The sequence below is a fragment of the Sinocyclocheilus rhinocerous genome, unplaced genomic scaffold (genome assembly GCF_001515625.1).
Source record: "Sinocyclocheilus rhinocerous isolate Xijiao unplaced genomic scaffold, SAMN03320098_v1.1 scaffold749, whole genome shotgun sequence".
NCBI classification, from domain to species: domain Eukaryota; kingdom Metazoa; phylum Chordata; class Actinopteri; order Cypriniformes; family Cyprinidae; genus Sinocyclocheilus; species Sinocyclocheilus rhinocerous.
This window is the reverse complement of record NW_015653466.1, coordinates 519,810-542,120: the sequence shown is the minus strand read 5'-3', so window position 1 is coordinate 542,120 and position 22,311 is coordinate 519,810. Positions and strand designations below refer to the sequence as shown.

The window sequence follows — 22,311 nt, the reverse complement described above, 5'->3', positions numbered from 1 at the left end:
CATTGCATCTTTTAAATCTTCTGGAATCACTAAATGTTTTACCAGCCCAATATTTGCCTTTGTTAAAAAACTGAGGATGAGATTAAATTATTTTGCTGTAGTCAACACTATGCCACAATTGTTGTCAATAGCACTTAACTTAAACCTGGAACATTCCTTTAAGAATGTATGTATGTGTACACTAGCATGAAGGGGTGTTGTGCCGCTGTGCTTTTTCAAATTTTTCATTAATTAGCGATTTGCTCTCACCAGGGGGTGAAGAATACGAGAGCGACGGAGAGGTTTGGTCCTAATGGATTGTGAAGGCCACCTACCCATAGTACAATGACCACTACTAAATAATCCTACTATCAAAGACCTAAACACACACATATACACAGAGTTAGCAAAGAGTAGAAGAGCAGGAGACAGAAAGTGAAGCAGAGACAAAGAGAGAGGGAGAGAGAGAAGGAAACAGACAGTGGTGGCAAAGATCAAAGCAAGAGAGCCAATGCAGCACAATTAACATGGCATGTAAAAGAACAAGAGAAACACATACACACAGAGCAGTTCTTGATGAGAGAGGTGGGCTCACTGATGGGCCCACTGAAACACACCACTGGCTGAGGACAATGACTGGTCCGCTGGTCATCCAACACACTCTCACGCACAATCAAGTCTGTATGCTAACTGCTAACAATATTGCAAACATGGAGAAACTTTGAAATGTTTTGAAAATTTGTTTAACTTCTATATCCTGTTGAAAGTTGAGGCAGGATATTACAAGGGCTAGTTGCTTTAGGAAAAAAAAAGACAACAGCCGACAGCAAAACTTGATAGCTTGTACTGTGTACAAAAGCAATCAAGATATTTAAAAAATTAATAGACTACAGTTCAAAAAAATTGCATTGGTACTATTTTTAAATGTTTTTGAAAGAAGTCTCTTATGCTTACCAAGGTCACATTTATTTGATTAAAGATACAGTAAATACCTTAATATCAAACTGAATATTCTCAAATCTGCCCTGTTTTTCTGTCTTTCATCTGAACGTCAGGATCATTTAGCAGTAAAAGAAAGCACATAGCATTTCGGCCCATGCCATTTGCGCGACTGAAAAGCTCACTACACCCCAATGACTTCCCTCTCTCTCTTTCTCATCCATCCTCACTTTCACCCCTCCATCTCTAGCAAGTCTTAATTTAATTAAAATATTCCCTCTGCATGCTAAAGCGTAAAGTCTTTTCTTAGTGGAGGAGCTTCATGCAGAGGCCAGTGATAAGATAACAGGGCTTACTAATCAAAACAAGACATCAACTAATCTAATCTAAATCACTAACAATTACCAGCGTGCCAAGCCACGCTCCCTTTTGATCAATGTTTTCTATTAAAAAGTGAAACAATTCAATATTCCGGCAGGCTAATGCACCGAAGCCTCATTAGCACATCGTCCTTGGGATGGAGGCATTGTGAACGCACACACTGACGCTAATTTGTGGTTAATTTACAGCACGAGGACCATCTCCCCTTCATCAGAGCACAGAGGACTTTTGCACGAGAGAGAGACTACGAGAAAAGAAAATATTTTTCTTTGAAAAAAAAAAAATATTTTTTTATTTAGGGCAGCATCACATTGAGGTGCCTTCTTGTTCCTGTTCTTTGATTTCTTATGAATTTCATTCAAGGGCATCTCATTTCCTTTTAAAAATTCATACAGCAAAACGTCTGAATAAATCCGCCACACGCCAGATATTTCATCATGTCCTGAAAACCCCTCCCCTGTGGTTCTGTATGTTTATGCCACTGCGTTTCACACTCTTCTTCCCCTAAAACAGGATGTCAGGAGGAGAACTGAAATGTTATTTGGATGTGGCCTGAGCTTTCCAACGTCAAGTGTCAGCCGTCCTGCAGTACTGAGCTCAGCAGAGCATGTTTATTTAGCGTTTGAGGTTCTCTGACTGGTCACTTCCTACATCACTACCTGGAGTCCTTGAGTAACCCTTAAAGACCTGTCCTGTGTGAAATGAGAGACTCTAGCATGCAGGCTCTTGGCTACAGAATAATATTACTCTCTATTACTTCCTGTCTGACAGGACAAAGGAGCATCCTGAGAGGAGCTGGGAACAGTGGTAAGGACTTACTATACAGGTGTATATGCACTTAGCAATACTCTTTTGGGAATTTTTGGGGAAATCCAGCCCTGGCACTGTAGCCACACAAGCCCACATTACCATGGACACGCACATTCACGATTTACAGTTGTGTATTGTGTACACATGGTGAAATAATATATAAACATTTAATATACGTGACTGGCAACAATGCTTACTACTTTTTAAAGAGCACACGTAGGCCTATATAACAAATTTACACATACAGTAAAGGTATGTGTGTGATTGTGATCTGTGTGTGTGTGACACACATGCACAGGTTCCTCCTATCCTAAGGGTTAAATTAATGGTTAATTAAAGCCACAGTATTAAGAAACTGGCAGCATCTGTGTCAGGGTGTGTCTCTCTCATTGCTGTCTGCACTGGGTCCAGCAACATTCTAGCTTTGAATAAATGACCACACGATTCAGACAAGGGAGAACATAAGTAAGACAATGGCTTATAATTCCTCATCTAACTATTGTATACGAGTGCCTGTAACACAAGCCTATGTTCCACCCTACCTAAGGATTAATTACATACTGTAACCTATGTATGAATGTATTGATATATGAGTAGCTATGTATTCAAAGTAAAGTTCATTACAAATGTCTACAGTACTATGGCTATTGCTATAGGTTTTTAGATGTGTTAGACTACATTGCAAGTAGCCTACAGCAGTCTGTTTATCCTAAATCCCACCTTATCTGCTGATATTTCAGTCATGCAATTCAGTAAAAGGCTAGCTAACACTTGTAACCAATTATCACAAAGCAATGACATTTTCAAATATACGGGGGTTCTACGATAAGGAATTTAAACCTTTTGAAAAGAGTTTGGTTAATTTTACACAGCATTGGACGTAAGAACCCTTTTTTTGCTTTCTTGAAGTTTTGCTGCACCGCCTTTCCTTTTTTTTTTTACAGTCCATTATCTAGCTTTTACTGACAATTAGCTCATGCTGCACTCTCTCCGATGACGTGCTTGATTTTGACTGAACGTCCAATCTGAGTAACCACTGATCGGGTCGGTCGGCCCATCTCGGGACCAAGGCCAGCCGTTGCAGACTGGGCCAAATGCTTAACATTTATTATTATTATTATTATAACCACAGTGAATTCATGCAAGTGATAAAAACCTGTAATCTTTGATAAAGTTAGTTAATAAAAATGCACCTGTTCATTGTTAATTCATGTTCGCTCAGGTCGAATAAATAATATTAACAGATACTGTACAAATTTTGATTTTAATATTGCATTAGTAAATGTTAAAATTAACACTAGCTAAAACTAATAAATGCTTTACAAGTATTTTTCATTGTTAGTTCATGTAAATTAATGTAATTAATTTTAACAAATGGAATCTTATTGTAAAGTATTACCAATAAATGTTTCTTGAGCACATTTGACCGGAGTAATGGCTGCTGAAAATTCAGCTTTGCCATCACAGGAATAAATCACATATATACATTACAATGTAAAAATAAAGTATATATAATAATAAAGTACACACACACACACACATATATATATATATATATATATATAATTTTGTAACTATTTCACAGTATTACTGTTATTATTGTATTTTTTATCAAATAAATGCAGGTTGCGAACATTAAGAGATTAAATCCCAAAGTCCCAAAATTGTGAACAGTCGTGTAAAAACAACAGAAATCTATGAATATCGATATCTAAGCAAAAGTGTGTATGTGTGTGTGAACTTACATCAATAATCTGTGGAGTGTGTGTGGGTGACTGTGCATTAGTGGTGCTTTTGTTTCCAGCCTTCATGGCAGCATCTCTACGGGCCTGTTCCAATAGCAGCCTGGCCCTCTCCTTCAGCTCCTCTTGACGAGACAGGACCTTCTGCAATGCAGAGAAAGAGATTTTATTCAACTTTGAGTGTAACCAAGTTTCACTTTGTATAACCATGATCTGTTTCACCTTCTCTTCACTGGTGTTAGACACTGGGGCGGGTACAACTTCCTGGAAAAAAAAAAACATGACATAAGAACAAATCTGTGGATGCCCCATCACCCTATATGTTGTGCGAGTCAGATTAGAATCTCTTCCAAACGCTATCAGCTTTGCGCTCTCATTACGGGCTCCAGCAAGCAGCTGGTTGGCTGATTGGTATGGCGGTGATTCTGACAGTTGAGAGGAGATAGAGTGACTTTTGCTCCTGATCACTGTTAAGGTATCTACAGGTATCTACACTGTGCAACATATTCAGTAAAACAACCAAATGAAGCACCAACAAACTTAAGGTGGTGCAAACTGTCGCCATGGTAACGCACCTCTCATGTCACTGCTGAGGCCTTGATGACGTCAAAATAAAATCAGGACAAATCTAAGCTGGAAAGTTATTTAGTGGAAGGAATGACAGTGATACATGGCAAGAGTGTGATAAAAGTTGTGCTGCAATACCTGCAAGTGTGTGTGTGTGTGTGTGTGTGAATGTGTATACGCTGTATAGATGAGGAGAGGCTCTCATGCGGAACACGCTATAACCCATGTCAGTATTAGAGCTGCAGGCGGAACGGCCCGTACATAATGACATGCCACTCCGAGTGACACGCGGCTGCTGTCTGTGCCGATCAGGCGTCTCAAAAAATGGCAAAAATATCAAACATGTAAAAAGCTTCAAACTGTTTTATGTGCTTTGATTTTATATGGCAGTTTTCCCATTTAAGCTGTAACTGGTTTTCTGTTGGAAGTGTTGAGGGAATTATTAATTTAACATGCATGCTACCTGTGTTAGTTACCTACAATTGTGTGTATTTACAGTGGGTATAAAAAGAGAATTCCCCCCCCCCCTTTAAAATAATCACATTTTGTTGCTTTGCAGCCTGAAATGAAGACGGACACCGTTTTTGTTATAAAAAATGCTATATTTACTCAGTGCAACTAATAACATCTAAGTGAAAGATATAACACCAACATGTCAGAAAAAAATTACAAAACCAGAATCACTGAATTGGAAAAAGGATCAGCCCCTTATGTCAGTATTTTGTTGAACCACCCTTTTGCTTTAATTACAGCCTTTAGTCTGGTGGGATTTGTCTCTACTAACTTTGCACATCTAGACTTTGCAATATTTGCCCACTCTTCTTTGCAGAACAAGTTCAGTTAAATTTCTTCCACTTCTTAATAATAGACTTCACTGTGCTTCTAGGCATTGATAAAGCCTTTGAAATTTTTTGTATCCATCTGCTGACTTGTGCCTGTCCACAACTTTATTCCGGAGATCTTTTGACAGTGCCTTGCCACCCATAGTTGACCGTTTGCTTCAGATACACTAGCAAGGACTTCTGACATGTTGGTGTTCTATCTTTCACTTGGATATTATAAGTTTCACTGAGTAAATGCAGCTGGATAAAACAAAAACTGTGTCCATCTTCATTTCACGCTGCAAAGCAACAAAATGTGATTATTTAAAAGGGGTGATTCTTTTCTATACCCACTGTATGTTTGATGTTGTTTGCTTGTTTGGTTTGGTCATTTTGACTGCTCAACAGGGTTCTCGCACTTTCTGACCAATGAATTTTCATAATGAGAAAGAAAGAAAGACAGACAGACAGACAGACAGACAGACAGACAGACAGACAGACAGACAGACAGACAGACAGATAGAACATTTTGCTCAGATTTATGTGAATATGTAAGCACGCTTGTGTTGACAATTACCTGAGTGAGTTTAGCAGGTGTGTGTGTGTGGTTGGTCTGGGCACTGCTGTCTGAGGTGCTGTCAGATTCAAAGTGGCGCAAACTCGCTCTCTTCTTCTTGATTAGATCAGTGTCTCTGTTATATGTGAAGCCCAGTTTGTGTGTGTTTGTTAGAGAAGACCCGGTGTGCCACGTGGGTGACCCAGATTCAGTTTGTCTTTCGCCAGGCCGTGGGGTCTCGTGCTGCTCCCTGGAGTCTCTGGTGTCAGCGGCGGTCAACCCACCCGACTGCCCGCTCTCCTTTTCTCTCTCCAGCCTGTGAGACGGGCCACCCATGTCCAGTGTATCGGCTTTGAGGAGTTTTTTCTGTTCTGCAGTGGGAGGTTGGCTGGTGGAGGTCTCCAGGCTGGTTCTGGTGCATTGGGTGGGTCGTGGGTGAGGTTCAGTGACGGTTGGTGCTGCTGGAGAGACACGGTCTGCCGTAGACGCCCGTAAAGATGGAACTACATCTTTTAGAACTTCCCCTGGGAAGGCGGATAGAGAACCAGATCCTCCGCTTGTCATGACTGACTTCACTTCCTGCTCTTCTTTAACACCATGACCACCATTGGTTGCTGCAGCACCCTGATTAGTGGGCTCACGGTGAATGTCGTTAAGTTCGGCGTAGAACTTGTCTTGGTCGATAGAACTGTTTGTGTCCGTTTCAAAGTCTCCAACTTTGTATGTGCTACAACTGCTGTTGGCTTCGATCTGCACAACATTGAGTTCCTCACCGCTGAAATGTGCCCGGATCTGATACAGGTATGTCATCACCGTCAGCTTATCCGGGATTGCCAGCAGAACCATGTCAGATGGCTCCAGAAGCCGAGAGATTCCCAGACTGGCAAAGCCATCATATGCCTGCATACACAAAAAACAGATGATGTTGAAAATAAAGCATAGACAATAAAGGACTGTATGAAATGAAACAATAAAGTAAATAAATAAAACAAGAACTGGTGGACCAAAAAAGAAGGATTGATTGAAGAAAAAAAAAAGGATTTAATTTCAGTTGTGTTATTCCTTTGTAACAAACTAAAACAACACTACAGCTGAATATAGGGTGCAAAATTTACTTTAAATTCTAAACTAAACTAAACTAGAATAAATCTGTCAACCCAATCATTCATCAAAATAACTAAATTAAGTCTGGGTCAGACAATAATTCTTCTAAATTAAAAATAAACCAAAAAAAAAAAAAAATCTGGATCAGACAATTGTTCTATAAAATGAAAAATAAATAAATAATTAATAAATTGTAAATAAATGCATAAACAATAGAATATATGACAGAACATATGACAGAGTGATCGATAGAGACAGTATGATAGATACGAACTGATATTTTTAAAATAAAATAAAACTTGTCAACCAAATCATTCATTAAATTAAATAAACAGACTCATTCTATAAAATTAAAAGTAAATAAATAAGTAAATAAACAAATAAATAAATAAATATGGATCAGTCTATTCTATAGGGTTCTAAATCTATAGACCTAAAATAAAATAAAAAATGAACATGTTGCGGGGTTGTTTTTTTTTTAAAGAGTCTTTTACAGATTTATTTATCAAAGTCAATTATTATATTTGGATTATAGTGGGTGTTAATTTGGACTACTTGAGGGAAGTTGGAAAGGGAGGTTTAAGAGAGAATATATAGCAGGCTGTCGGAAGAAAGGGAAGGATGAAATAAATATGAGGTGGGATGGGTAGTGCATTAGTTGAAATAAAGGTGAAAGGGTGAAAGGGACAAACGTTGGAGGGTGAGGGGGTGAAAATGAATGGTTGGGTGCAGGGTAAAATGGTAAACTATAGGCTGTAGAGTGGGAAAGAAGGTCAAGGTACAGTATGGGATGAAGGAAAAAGAAAACACAGGGTAAAGGGTGAAAGGGAAGAACAGGGCTTGTAGGGTGATGGGAGGGAGGGACAGTTAGGGTGTAGGGTGCATGCAGGAATTAGATTTGGGATAAGACAAGCTGGGATCAGTAGGATGCGGCAGGCGGTGACAGCTAATGTCAAGGATGGTTCTCCATGATAAGAGAGCACGATACCAAGAAACACTAAACTAATCCTGCCTCAGTCTTATCGCATACATCTCCCACTCGCCCTCCTTCCATCTCTCTCACTTTCTCTCTCTCTCTTTCTCCCCCTTTCCGTCACTCTCTCTCTCTCTCTTTCTCTCTCTCAGCAGTGAGTATAATTGCACTGATTTGTCCGGTTGAGGAGAACAGGCAGATAATCAAACAGCCAAACTCAATCCCTGATCAGGAGATAGAGGGAGAGAGAGAGAAAAACGGAAGGAAGAAGTTAAAGTAAACTGGCTGACATTATCGCGATAATCCACCGAATGAATGAAAAAAAGTTACTTTCTCTTTCTCTTAAGAATTTGAGAATACAACAGTATAAAGAAAAGCCTACAAATTAACCTTCTGTCTCGCCCTCCCCCGATTCGCTTTATCAGAGCTGCTATCAGAGTCGAGCTGATGGCCGAGAGAATTTCACTCTGTTGACAAATGTTGACTATTGTCTCAACCTCTGCCGTTTACCCATCTACTGACTTTATCAGGTTTGTCCCCTTTATTGCCGTGAGTGAGAGAGAGAGAAAGCAAGAGAAAGGGTGGGGAGGGATAATCAAAGGAAAGCCTATTCTCAATTTACAATTAATCACATCTTTCTTTCTCTCGTGCCTTCTCGTTTGCTGCAGGCTAACAATAGCGATGGTGATGCAGAGCTTTGCAGAGTGAGGGAAATGTAAGGTACAGACAGCTGAATAGAAAAAAGGGGAATGAATAAGGGTGGGGAAACAAAAAAAGTCTGCAGGTATATGTTGTTTGGGGTTTAGCTCTAAAGAAAGAGTGTATAATTGGTGGAATGAATGAAACTAAAGTGTCTGCTGGAGATTCTTAAACTTGAGCTACATTCACACTGCAGCTGAATGTGACCCAAAACAAAATAGTATCTTTCATATGTGAAATAAAAGAAAAAAGAAAAAAAAGAAAAGAAAAGCAAAACAGTTTGTGACCGGAGAGTATAAATGAAACATGAAAGAAGTCTCCTATATGCTCAGCAAGGCTGCATTTAAAAAAAAAAAAAAAAATACAGTAAAAACAGTAAAACTAAAAATTATTATTGCAATTTAAAATAACATGTTTTATGTTTTAATATATTTAAAAAAAGTAATTTTTTTCTGTGATAAAGCCGAATTTTCAGCAGTCATTACTCCAGTGTCACATGATCCTTCAGAAATTATTCTCTGAAAACACTAATTTAGTGCTGAAGAAACATTTCTTCTTACTATCAATGTTGAAAACTGAAATTTGTGTTACATTTTTCCAGGATATTTCGATGAACACCAAATTGAAAAGAACAGCATTTATTTGAAACAGAGACATTATAAATCATTATAAACGTATTTACTGTCAACTTTGATCAATTTAACATGTCTTTACTGAATAATAGCATTAATTTATAAAAAAAACAAAAAAACAAAAATCGTACTGATCCCAAACTTTTACCGGTAGTGTATAAACATATAATAATAATAAAGGAAAAGGAAATATACATAGTGAATCAAAGGATAAAATTATATATAATATTTATTTATATTTATTATTAAAGTAATTAAATTATCATTATTTTAATTTTTACATAGATTATGAAGAGTGTATGTATCAATGTTTATTTACAGAGAGCATCAAGCTGCCTGGGAGAGGGAAAAAAAGAAGAGTGTCTCTGTGTGTCATTGCTTTAGTCTTCAAAACAACAAATCATGCTTGATTAAAATAAATATACCATGTAAACAGCAGTTTGTGTGCAAGTGTGTGTTACCAAACACATCCAGATGAATTAAGACCAAAAACATGCTGCTGATGTACTGCATTAATAACTACAAAAGCCATTTATTCAACTGACAGAAATGTGCTGTTTGCTCTCTATCTGTGTATAAATGATGCAGCGGCACTAATAACCCGTGTGAACTGTGTAATTGTGTGTTTAAGACTTTCCCTTCCTGCTCCGGACGGTCAGCCCCTCCCCCACGCTAAACGGACAATGAAAAGCGTTTTGTTTTGTGAATGACATCGCTGAATGATTGACAGGTATCCATCGCTGTCAGTCACACACACAGCCAGAGGGGCTTTTCCCCCCTGTCCACACATTTATCGAGGAACACATACATGCACGTGCACACGTGCGTGCACAGATCAGATATCATGGGAAATTACAGCTGGTCTCTCTCTAGACACACACACAGAAAATAATTCTTTTCACTGCCTGTATGACCAAACCGTCCTCTCCTCTCCCCACTGCTATTGATTGCTCTTATCTGTCATATTTCAATGGAGATTATTGCAATCATGGCTGGGCCAGAGAGGGTCGCGCTGCTTCTATCAAATGGAAATGAATGCAGTTTATATATATGTGTGTGTTTGGGGCTGTATAGAGAGTGCTCTTAACCTCCTCATCTTGGGATAGACATTTATTGTTGAAAGACAGCGAAAGGACGCACTCTTCACTGTGTTGGAGAGAGAAAAACTGTGTATATGATAGTCCCAGAACAAGAGAGAGCAGGAAATGAACTCAGGAAGTGACTGCAGGTATTGAGTGTAGGGTAAAGTGATGATGGATGAAAGGAATACAGGGAAAGGAGAGAGTGAGGAGCACATTAAATACACCTAATAAAGTCTAAATGGAGTTCATCTGCAGCGCTCCAGAATACAGTGATCGTTCATTGGAGCGGAATTACAGAGGAATTAAGTTTTAAACATCCACAAATCCAAATAGATTCCAAACTAATCCAGGAAGCAACTCTTCAGCAAATATACATTTGCTCCGTATCGTGCACTGCTGTGCATTGTGTGTGTGTGTTTTGAGAGAGAGGAAGAGAGATGCTTGGAGTGATCCTTGTTGGCACAGCCACCTGGCGGTTTATTTAAACAGGCATTTGAGAGCTGACAGCAACATTCACACCTTCCTCACTCTCTCAAAGCTCATTCGTCATGCACATCCCACTGAAAATTCCTGAATAGATGGAACAAGGTATAATGTAAAACAATAACGGGAGAAAGTGACTAAAAGAAAGTAAAAGAAAAAAGGAGGAATGGGAGGGGGTGCAGTGCAACAGATTCTGTCTTTTTTTTTATAAAGGTTCCATCCAGTGTCACATGATCGTTCAGAAATCATTCTAATATGCTGATTTGGTGTGGATCAAAATGCAATTACTGTATCCATATAAAACTATTGTTAAAAAATAAAAAATAAATAATAATAATATTTCAAAAGTCTATAAGGGCTTGGGTTTGGTGTAGAGATTATAAGTATTATAAGATTATAAGTGCTTAATTTAAAACAACAGAAGTTAATGGGAGGTCAAGTATATTTACAAGTTTGTGTGTGTGTCTTCTGTTTGGACCACCTTGGTCCAAAGTGTGTGATTAACATCCCTTTATTTCTCTTCCTTCCCTCCCTCTCTTTCCTTCTCCCTCTGTGGAGAAGCCTGTAAAGTTCATTTATAGCATGTTTATGAATTATGATGCTATCTTACGACTCCCAGGTGACTTCCTTCATCCACACAAACACGAGCAAACACGCACAAACACACACACGCTTTCCATCAGTGTCAGCAGGGGAGCCGCGTTCTGAAAGTGGCAATTAGAGAACGTTGGGTGGGAGTGAATCAGAGTTATAACAAAATAAATCACCTATGAGGAGGATTACTGATGCACAAACAAACGAAGAGAGGAAGAGAGTGTGTAGCATTTACCTTTTTGTTGTTTTCTTTAATATCTTGAGGATTGAGAGCCTTGTAGTCACTAGGAGGGAGGAAAGAACAGCAAGAGAGAGAAAGTTAGCTTTAAATATGCGTCTCATGTAATGGCTGTAACATGCAATTTCACAGCTCTGCAATCAACACAACTAATAGAGTGTGCGTGTGTGCAAGCAAAATTAGTCACACACACACACACACACACACAAAACCTTTACTCAACCACTCAACACATTAAACGTTTCATCTCTCATTCTCCATCACACTACCCACTGTGTGCCTGGGGTCTTTCCTCTTCAGCAGGGGAAACAGTAGTGGGCTACTCTAAAAATGGACAATATCCTTCATTTTGCTTATATCATAAGCCTCAGCATTCACTACATGTCATTCAAACCTTGATGTGGGCTGTGTACTGTCCCCTGGGGCACAATGTGCTTTAAAAGCCCTCTGAGGACTTTCTCTACATGAAACAGCATTTATAAACACACTTCACTTCTGTAACAAGCCACATTTTTAGTTAAACTGCATATTAAGCTGGTAATACTGCACATTTTATTCAGTTTGATTCTATCTTGAAAAGTATACTACAATATTATTAGTTAATACTTCTGCCTGCATTCTTGGTTACAGCAACAGAAAATTCATTGCAGAGATGAAGAAATTTACTTTTTTTCTGGAATAATGGTCACTGATCACTCATGCACTATATGATAAAGCGTGAAGCAAACAGCAGGTTGTCTCTCAGGTTGTGTGAATAGTGCGAGTGAAAGGTGCAGAGAAAATGTCAAAAACGTTGTCAATAAATGTTTCGTAAAAATATCAAAGATAATAAATCAGTCAATATCTTCCTTAAAGGTGCAATAGGTGATTGTCTTCAGAAATTTTTTTTGTTATGCTGGTTGAAAGTCGTTTCATATCCCGATAGCAATCATTAAGTTAAGTGGTCTAAATGTATTTGTCTGTATTTATATATTCTGTGGAAGGCGTAGGATCAAGAAATGTTCGTCCAATCAAAACGCTTTTTAATATGCTTTCCTACCTGCCTGTCAACGTATGTATTAGCATACCTCTGCGCACCCAGTTCGCGCAGACAGGATACGTCATCAGCACGTTCAACAACCCGATCTTTCTTCCTGGTATTGTAGTACTTTTAAAGATTTCTCACCGGTGAATGACACATGATGTAGCCCAGCGGTTAATCCAGTCCTCGCGCCAGCTCGTTAGAAGTGAGCTACGTGCATGAACTGTGTTCCGATCGATATCCCTACACAGTGTTCATTGCTCCCTACTCCCCTGAGCAGGGGAAATCCGTTGAAGTTTACTTCACTTCGGAACATGGGCTGGAATTGGGAACCTGATAGCCTATTGTAGTAATGTTGTCTCTGGTCTGTGAGAGTAAATGCGTTCAGGGGGCGTGGCTTTTGCTCCCTACTGCCTGAGGGGGGGAAATCCGTTGAAGTTTACTTCACTTCGGAACATGGGCTGGAATTGGGAACCTCTGATGTAGCCTATTGTAGTAATGTTGTCTCTGGTATTCTGGTCTGTGAGCGTAAATGCGTTAAGTGGGAGTGGCTTTGGACGGCGATTGCAGGTTCGCTTTAAGTGCTATCAGGCTAAAATTAGCATTTTCCAAGATCTCCTACTGCACCTTTAAATAGATGGCGGCCAGATTCCTGGTACTTTAGCGTATGCTAAACCCAGAGGGTGGCTGGCCGTGGCGCTGTCAGCACTGTGATGAATCTGCTGTAAGTGTAGTAATTAAGGAGGATTTGAGTCATTCCTGATGAGACCAGACACAGAAATGTTCAGAAATAAGACAGAGGGATTAAAAACTCTCCATAATAAACCATATTAGACCCCCCACACAAAGTGAGATTCTCACAGAAGGGGAGAGAGAGAGGTGAATTAAGAGAGTTGTGTATATATACAGTTTAGGGCTGTCGCTATTAATTATAAAAACGTTATTGAGTAATCTGATGATTCAAAGGCATCATCAAAGGCAACAACTGAAAATCATTCACTCACCTTCCAAACCTCTATGACTTTCTTTCTTATGTGAAACACAAAAGACAATATTACAATTTTCATTTTTGGGAGAGGTATACCTTTAACGTGGGGTAAGTTGAGTCAGCACCCCATGCTCTAAACATGGGTACTGCTGACTGAACCACCTCAAGAAGCACTTCCTGTGTGTAATGATGCTTGTATAAAAGTGTGTATCGTCATGAATGTGCATGGCTTACATTAAGTTGGGTCTGAAGTGGTGTAACAGGGCACAGAATGCTAGTCCATTTCTCCAGGAAGTGGTGAAGTTGGTGATTTTGACGCCTCTATAGTTTTTCGTGACCTCACGGCACCAGGCCAACAGGGACTGACTTGCATTCGGCCTCCCACCAAGAACAGGACTAGGAATTGGACTGGGCTATAGAGAAGGAGAAAGAGAGGGAAGGATGTAGAAAAAGAGAGATTAATATGTGCTATTGAGATTAAAATTATTAAAAAAATTAATGACATGTCAGCTTTGACTTGGAAATGAACATACTCAGATGTCTGGATCAATACATCTCACAGACTATTTATTTATCAAAACACTAATAGAAATATGTTCTAAAATATATTACAAATATATTAAATATACAAGATTAAAAAAAAAGAAAGAAACTTTTTTATTTTCATTATACACAATAGGAATGTGTTGCATAACGTATGCAGACAAGGGAAACAAATGAGAGAAACACAACTTCTTGTAATTATACGGAAACATGAACTGTACACTAAATTAATAACTCATTTAGCCCACGCTTTGACCATTTTTTCAAATACAGACTAATTTTCTCTATCCCACACACACACAACCCTCTTATTGTCCCTTTCTTCAAAAGTCCTTAAATTCCAATCAAGAACATCAGATCCAACCCATCTCTCTCCAATTAGCTTTGTAAACTCAGCTTTGTTAAAAGTCGCTTCTGTTGAACCCTCTGTCTAATTTGAACAAACACACACACACACACACACACACACACAGAAAAATGCATACAAAAGACTTACATGCTCATTCTAATGAGAGCTTTGGTCTGTAAGGAGTGTATGACCATGGATAATGAAAACACGTGATTAATAAAGACCAGCCTTTGAAGCTGTATCAGTCTGGATTAAGAGTCCAACTAAACGGAGGAACGAGAATTCTAATCCCGCAAATCCAGAAACACAAAGCGGCAGAACCCCTTCGCACCGGGAGTCTGGCCACTTTCGGACATAATCCCGTTAAAAAAGGAGCCGTCGCGTTACGGATATGGTAACGCTCAAAATTCATATTCTGTGGTGCAGGCGCACGCATTTTTCTCCTCACAATAACTTATAATCAAATAGCCCTAGACAAAACTTGCAGCTATCTGATGAATGCAGCCCAGATAGATTCCACATCTAAATACAAATCTAACATGTTATAAAAGAGTGCTCATCCAGCAGAAATACATTATCATAGGACAGGTATCTGTATGGATCTGTGTGTGCAAAGGAAGAGAGACGCTGCCATTCCACTGATAAGAGTGCTATAGGTCAACTGGTCAAGATTTCACGCATGTACGGCAGCTTAACACCGCCCCCTTTTGGACAGAATCTGCTACTGCAGGAGGATTCAAGGACGCACAGGCTTAAAAAATGCTTGTGAGGGGCCCAGAGCAGACTTATGTAAATCACAGACCAAAATTCAAAAACAACAATGATATTATAAAAGGGAACCGTGACAACCTAAAGGTGTGGTTTGAGTAGATTGGCTAGACGCTGAAGCTGTAACTTCCTTTAAATTCTTCGAATGCTTGCCTCTTAGATTATCATAATTAAATGCTAAGATCGGAACGAATGCCAGGGCAAGTGTGTTATTTTTGTGTGTTTATACATCTGTCTGCACAATCTGAAAGGTTAAGGTTGTCTTGAAAGAGCAGGAGGGAAAAGTCAAGTGAGGAGCCCTTGGGGCTCCGAGAGCCTTTCTACTATCGAGAGAGACATGCACACACACACACACAAACAGACTTATAACAATGCTCAGGATTCCGCCACAACAGTAAACACAGATCAATACAAACAAATTCCCAACAATGAACAATAGTTATTAGGAATGTTTTTACATCATTTGCTGTCATGTACATTTACATAGTCTAAACCTCATTTAATGTAGAACATAACTGATAAGCAAAGCTCATTTTGTTTTATTCTTCCTTTTATTTTACTGTTGTACCTTTTGTGACTGGCACAATCTGTTAAGTGACATCAAACTAGGATTCAAGAGTCTCGCTTCAACCATTTAATTATGAAAAGCATATTCCCCTTATTAAAGGGTCTCATATTCAATCAGAGATCAACAACTGTGATTTATCCAGAGCAGAAACTAAGTGTGATGAACTGAATGGACTAAACAAGTATTCCCAGCATACACTCACATGCTACATGGGGGTGGGGAAGAACACGTTAAGCTCCACACAAATGCAAAACCCGCAACCACTTATCCATGTCACTTTTCCGGCATGCATGATAAGAGAGCTGTAAGTTCCTGAGGCAGTCTTTGCTCCTTTTAAGAGATGTTTGAAGTAGCGGTCTAATTTCAGCTCAATAATTACCTGGGATTACCGGCCAGGTGCTATTAAAGCAATTAGAAGACAACAGCCGTTTAGGAGCGCTCTTTAGGCTAACAGTACGCTGTGGCACATTTACGCGGCGGGAGGAAAACAGTAGCACTGACACACCAAGACACGTTTAAATTCCCAGGAACCATGGCTGTTATTTCATTCATCCTCCACCTCTGTGAGGTGGGTTGATTCTAAAGCATCTATCTGTTTTACAGTCAATGACTGAAATGACCTATAAAAAACACTTAAGACTCACTGTTCAATTTTGCTAAACTTGCCACACTTGCTAAAGTATTCACTGAAAACTAATGAAGTGTTCCCCAGTAAATTACTGAATTGTTCCTCTGTATAATACTGAACTGTTCCCCTGTAAACTACTGAACTGTTGTGATGTTCAAATATAAACTGCTGAACTGTTCTCTTCAGATATACTGAACTGTTGCATTGGTAACTGATAAAAATATAAACGACTGACTCACTGCAAACTTTATTAAATTGAAAACTGAATGCCTCAGATATAAACTGCTGAAATGTTTCAAAACCTTTTTAAATATAAACTTCTAAACTGTTCTCTTTTCAACAATACTGTTCAAATATAAACTACTTAATATCTAAACTGAACTGTTCTTTTTTAAAAAGCAACTGCTGAACTGCACTACTGTAAACTGTTGCAAAAACTGCTTAATTGTTTACATGTAAACTGCTAAACTGTTTGATCGTAAACTATAGTGTTCATTTATTAATTACTGAATTAAGTAAACTAAACTTGTTTAAACAAACTGCTGAACTGTACTATTGTAAACTGTTTCAAAAACGGCTTGATTTTTAAAAAATGTAAACCGCTAACTGTTCTGTTGTAAACTACTGTTCAAATATAAACTACTGAATTGTTTAAATATAAACTGAATTATTCCATTTAAACAAACTGCTGAACAGTACCATTGTAAACTGCTTAATTCTCGCGAATGTAAACTGGTAAACTGTTCTAATGTAAACTATACTGTTCAAATGTGACCCTGGACCACAAAACCAGTCATAAGGGTAAATTTTCCTAAATTAAGATTTATACATCATCTGAAAATTGAATAAATAAGCTTTCCATTGATGCATGGTTTGTTAGGATAGGATAATATTTGGCCGAGATACAACTATTTGAAAATCTGGAATCTGAGGGTGCAAAAAAATCAAAATATTGAGAAAATCGCCTTTAAAGTTGTCCAAATGAGTTCTTAGCAATGCATATTACGAATCAAAAATTAAGTTTTAATATATTTACAGTAGGAAATTTACAAAATATCTTCATGGAATATGATCTTTACTTAATATCCTAATGATTTTTGGCATAAAAGAAAAATCAATAATGTTGACCCATACAATGTATTTTTGGCTATTGCTACAAATATACCCCAGCGACTTAAGACTGGTTTTGTGGTCCAGGGTCACAAATATAAACTGCTGAACTGTTTCACTGTCAAATTCAGGGTTCAGATGTAAACTACTGAACACTTCTCCTGTCAATCACTGAACTTTTCTACAACAAAACATCAGAATTGCACTGAAATTACAAACTGATCAAAAATCTAAATTCAAAATGATCATTCCATTTCATCATTCCATGATGAAGCAGTACTTCATTGTTCGAACTGAACAAAAAACAGTTCTGTGGAAACTGTGTAAAAGTTCTGCCTTCATTCGCAAGCTCACAGCACTGAGTGCACGTTCTTACTGAACTGCATGTATCTACTGAAACAACACTGACGGGGATTTCTGGTGTCACATAGAGCGCGTGTACTTATCAAACGCTGCGCTGTCTTGCCCTGAGCAGTGGTCGCGGGGGGAGGGGGGTGTGGGGATAGGAGGAGAAAAATAAAAGATTGGCAGCGGTGTGTTTCTGTGCTGGAGGACAAGATTACAGTGCTGTTTCTTTCCACAAACAGTACATATTAAAATGAAGATGCATTCATCACTATCCAACACACACACACACACAAAGGAAGGAAAAAACAAAACAGCAAAAAAAAATCATGCAGCACATTTCAACATCTGCCAAAAATAAGACGGAGACAGAAAAGATATTCATTATTCATGATGGCAGCGAATGTACACACACACCTGACACATGGTGGAGGACAGGGGTGAGGAGGGAGGAGAAGGTAAAAAGAGATGAGGAGGGGGAAAACTTAATCTGTGTTGAATGAGAGTAGGAAAGATGAAGGGTGAGAGAGAGGACGGAGAGAAAGGGTTTGGCAGAGGAACTAGGAGAGGTCATGTGATCAGCACGGTAGTCTTATGCTTAAAACCGTTGATCTGAGCAAAAAAAAACTCTTAATCAACTGTCATTTATTGCACATTCTATTAATGTGCTCTTAAAATGAAATTTTCCTGCTGTCACACTAAACATTTTAACCTAGAGACCTCTAGGGCCCAAACATATTCTGAGAAATTCAACAGAAATGCAAGGAAAAAAAAGACATCATTAAACTGATGCAATCACACACACAGGGCACCAAAACAGCGGAAGCTTCAAATCACACACATACTCTTTAAAAGTTGTAATCCACTTAAGGTGCCTGTGGCAACATCTATCTATGGCGTGTGTGTGTGTGAGGTTAGCACTCTCATAACTCTCTTAAACACGAAGCATACTCTGGTCTTAGAGAGCTGACCCATTGCATCAGTTCAGATTTGGGGCGGTCATTTGACTCGTCAAGATGTGGTCCAATTAGTTCAATTATTTACTGTCTTGTACCAATGTGTTTGCTTCCTGTAATAGTTTTTCAGTTATTCAACTGCACCTTAAATCTAATGACTGAATTTTCCCTAAACTTGCATCTCTGAATCTGGCTTTACTTTTGTTTCTAATTATCTTGGACATTCAATTGTGAAAGATTCGTTGAACTGCTTTGAACCAAATCAAAAGCTCAATTATAAAAATGAGAACTTGTATGGAACATAATGCCACAGGAACGCATATTATAGACATTAAAGTAATATCAAATTACTATTATAATTATACAGTGTAATTTTAAAACAGCAAACACTGAAGCCCGCATGGAAATTCAATCACAAAGCAGCGGCCTCTCCAATAGGCAACATTTTGAAGTGGAAGAGATTGTCCTATCTGACAAAGATCAAAAAAAGGAAGGATTCTAGAAATCGTCAACACAATACAATCTTTCAGATCAGAAATGTACGAAATTTGCAAAAAAAGATTGTAACTTTAAAAGTATTCATATCTTTTGCTTCCTTAAAGGGATAGTTCACCCAAAAATGAAAATTCTGTCATCATTTACTCACCCTCATGTCGTTCCAAACCTGTATGAGTTGCTTTCTTATGTTGAACACAAAAGAAGATATTTTGAAGATTGCTGGTAATCAAAAAGTTGGTGGCTACCACTGACTTCCATAGTAGGAAAAAAAAAAACTATAGAAGTCAATGGTAACCACCAACTGTTTGATTACCAGCAATCTTTTGTGTTCAACATAAGAAAGCAACTCATACAGGTTTGGAACGACATGAGTAAATGATGACAGAATTTTCATTTTTGGGTGAACTATCCTTTTAAAGACAAAAAAAGATGTTTTCACCTCTACTCAAACGACCGCAGTTTCATATGAATTTCATCATTTCAAACTTACCAAGTTTTCTTACAGAAATGAGCAAAGTTCATTTGCCTAAGCTTGAGGCTGAGGGGGAGTTTTTTGGGCCTTGTACAAAAACACAAAATATGCGAGCATGACTAAATCACATTTCCAGGGCCTGTTTCCCATGCTAAGCTACACGGCTTTAAAAATTTTAACACAGCAGCACTTGGTAAAACATAAGGAAATTTGGGAGGATACAAGCAAGTGCAAATCTCCCGCACACGCTTGTGTGCTATACATGTGTAATGTGGTGTAATCTAACGTTAGAGGCGGTAAAAACACTGTCTAAGAGGCATAGCCCAAAACTCTGAACTGTGTAAATGAGCTTTATCTAGTGAGGCCTGCACACGCGCACGCACAAAAAAACAGTATTGAAAAGCAAAAAAGGCGACTGGCACGCTGTTAGCTCTCTGATGGAGGGAGGCAGGCATTCACGAAACATACCGAATGACTCAAATCACTGTAACGCTAAACATCATCAATATGCTAACATTTCTGGCAAAGCACACCGAACTTAACAACAACCTTCAAATTACCGCCACGCTAAACAAACCCTAAAAAACCATGCGATTTACTGAGGCGAATGTAGACATGAGAAAAAAAGGCAAACAAACGTATAAAAGATTTTTTATAGTGTTAAAGCTCCGTTGTTAGTTAAAGCAGGGATGAGAGGGTGTGTAGAGCAGGAAAATCTAAATCTATACAGTGTTAATCTGCTTTAGACAACACTCCTCAACAAACAAATTACAGGAGGCGAAGTTCAGCGATCTGCTCTGATAAAGCTATCATTTATCAATGAATCCGCAATGCACACGGAAACTCATTAAGAGCAGAGCAGCAGTAGAAGGAGGGAGAGAGGGATGAGGAGAGGAAGAGAGGGAAACATCAGGTGTGCTATGCTCCGCTCCGCCGTCAGATCGTTGTCCGCGGCGGTACGGTCTCGTTGGCAGATGAGAGCCCTGATAAGCGAAAGCAATTAAAAAGAATATAATTACAAAGTCGCCCCTATCTGAACGAGGCCTTGATCAAAACACACCCACATCAATACGTCAGCCAGAGTGTGAAGGGGGATCGATGGAGTCAGGAAGGAAGGCTTTTACTGTGGCACGTTTCACACCATCAAACAGCATCACGCATGAGAGAGACGCACTCTTAAGCTAATGAAAGACACAAAAACACAACCAGCAACAAAACGCCAAACTCTAACAAATGCCAGGTTTTCTTCACATTAAATGCGGTGATTCACAACCAGCGGTACACTAGGCGGTACTTGGAAAGATTTTGAACCCATACAGCAGAAAAATCAATTAAAATAATTAATAGTGATTAATGCTTTAACTTTTTTATAGGCTTGTTCATGAGGAATGAAAAATGAGTGTGTAACGTTGCTAAGATAGTTCACTAAAAATAAAAATTATGTCATGACTTACTCAAGGTCATGTTGCTTCACACCTCTTTAACTTTCTATTTTTCCTGTAGAACACTAAAGAAGATATTTTGAAGATAGGGTGTTGTCGTCCATACAATGAATGTTTGGTTACCAACAGTGTTCAAAATATCTTCGTTTTGTGTTTTGTGATATCAGAACCATGAATTCATTAACAATCACTACCACTCAAACGTTTGAGGTCTGTACGATTTTTTAACATTTTCAAAAAAAGTGTCTTATGCTCAGCAAGGCTGCATTTATTTGATCAAAAATACAGTAAAAACTGTAATACTGTGAAATATTGTTACAATTTTTAAAAACTATTTTTTATTTTAATACATTTTATTTATTTATTCAATTTATTCATGTGACGGCAGTCTTCAGTTCACATGATCCTTATTAAATTATTCTAATATGGTGATTTTGTGCTCAAGAAACATGTATTATTATTAGCAATGTCAAAAACAGTTGTGCTGCTTAATATTTTTGTGGAAATAGTGATTTCCTTGAATGGAAGGTTCAAAAGATCATCATTTAATTGAAATACAAACCTTTTGTAACAATGTAAAAGTCTTCACGGTTACTTTTGATCCATTTAATGCATCATTGCTGAATAAAATACAAAAATATTTATTTCTTAAAAAAAATTAAAAAAACTCTTATTGACCCCACACTTTTGAACGGTAGTGTAGGACTACCCATATATATAAATATATCACATACATATTCATCCATCCTGATGAACAACAGTGAACTTCACATATATGCTGAGGTTAAAGGGATCATATGATGCAATTTCAAATTTTCCTTTCTCTTTGGAGTGTTACAAGCTGTTCGTGAATAGATAAGATCCCTAAAGTTGCAAAGACTAAAGTCCCAAACCCAAAGAGATATTTTTTATAAAAGTTAAGACTTGTACACGCCTTCCTAAAACGCCTCGTTTAAACACACTCCCCCCACATGTCTACGTCACTGTGTGGGAAGATTTGCATAACACCGCCCAAACGTTCAC

The 22,311-nt window shown here is 38.4% G+C and overlaps 1 protein-coding gene across 5 annotated transcripts in view; it reads right to left on the bottom strand.

Moving 5' to 3' along the window:
- The window catches only part of LOC107715969 (EH domain-binding protein 1-like), a 149,902-nt gene that overhangs the window by 50,616 nt on the left and 76,975 nt on the right, over positions 1–22,311 (bottom strand). For 4 of the 5 annotated variants that reach the window (XM_016522246.1, XM_016522247.1, XM_016522251.1 and 1 more), the window contains 4 exons: positions 13,844–14,022; positions 11,598–11,646; positions 5,817–6,695; positions 3,855–4,115 (listed from right to left, as the gene is read on the bottom strand). In XM_016522246.1, the coding sequence (XP_016377732.1) occupies positions 3,855–4,115; positions 5,817–6,695; positions 11,598–11,646; positions 13,844–14,022 (1,368 nt within the window). The remainder of the gene's footprint in view (positions 1–3,854; positions 4,116–5,816; positions 6,696–11,597; positions 11,647–13,843; positions 14,023–22,311) is intronic. The other variant, XM_016522249.1, reaches the window with a different exon arrangement.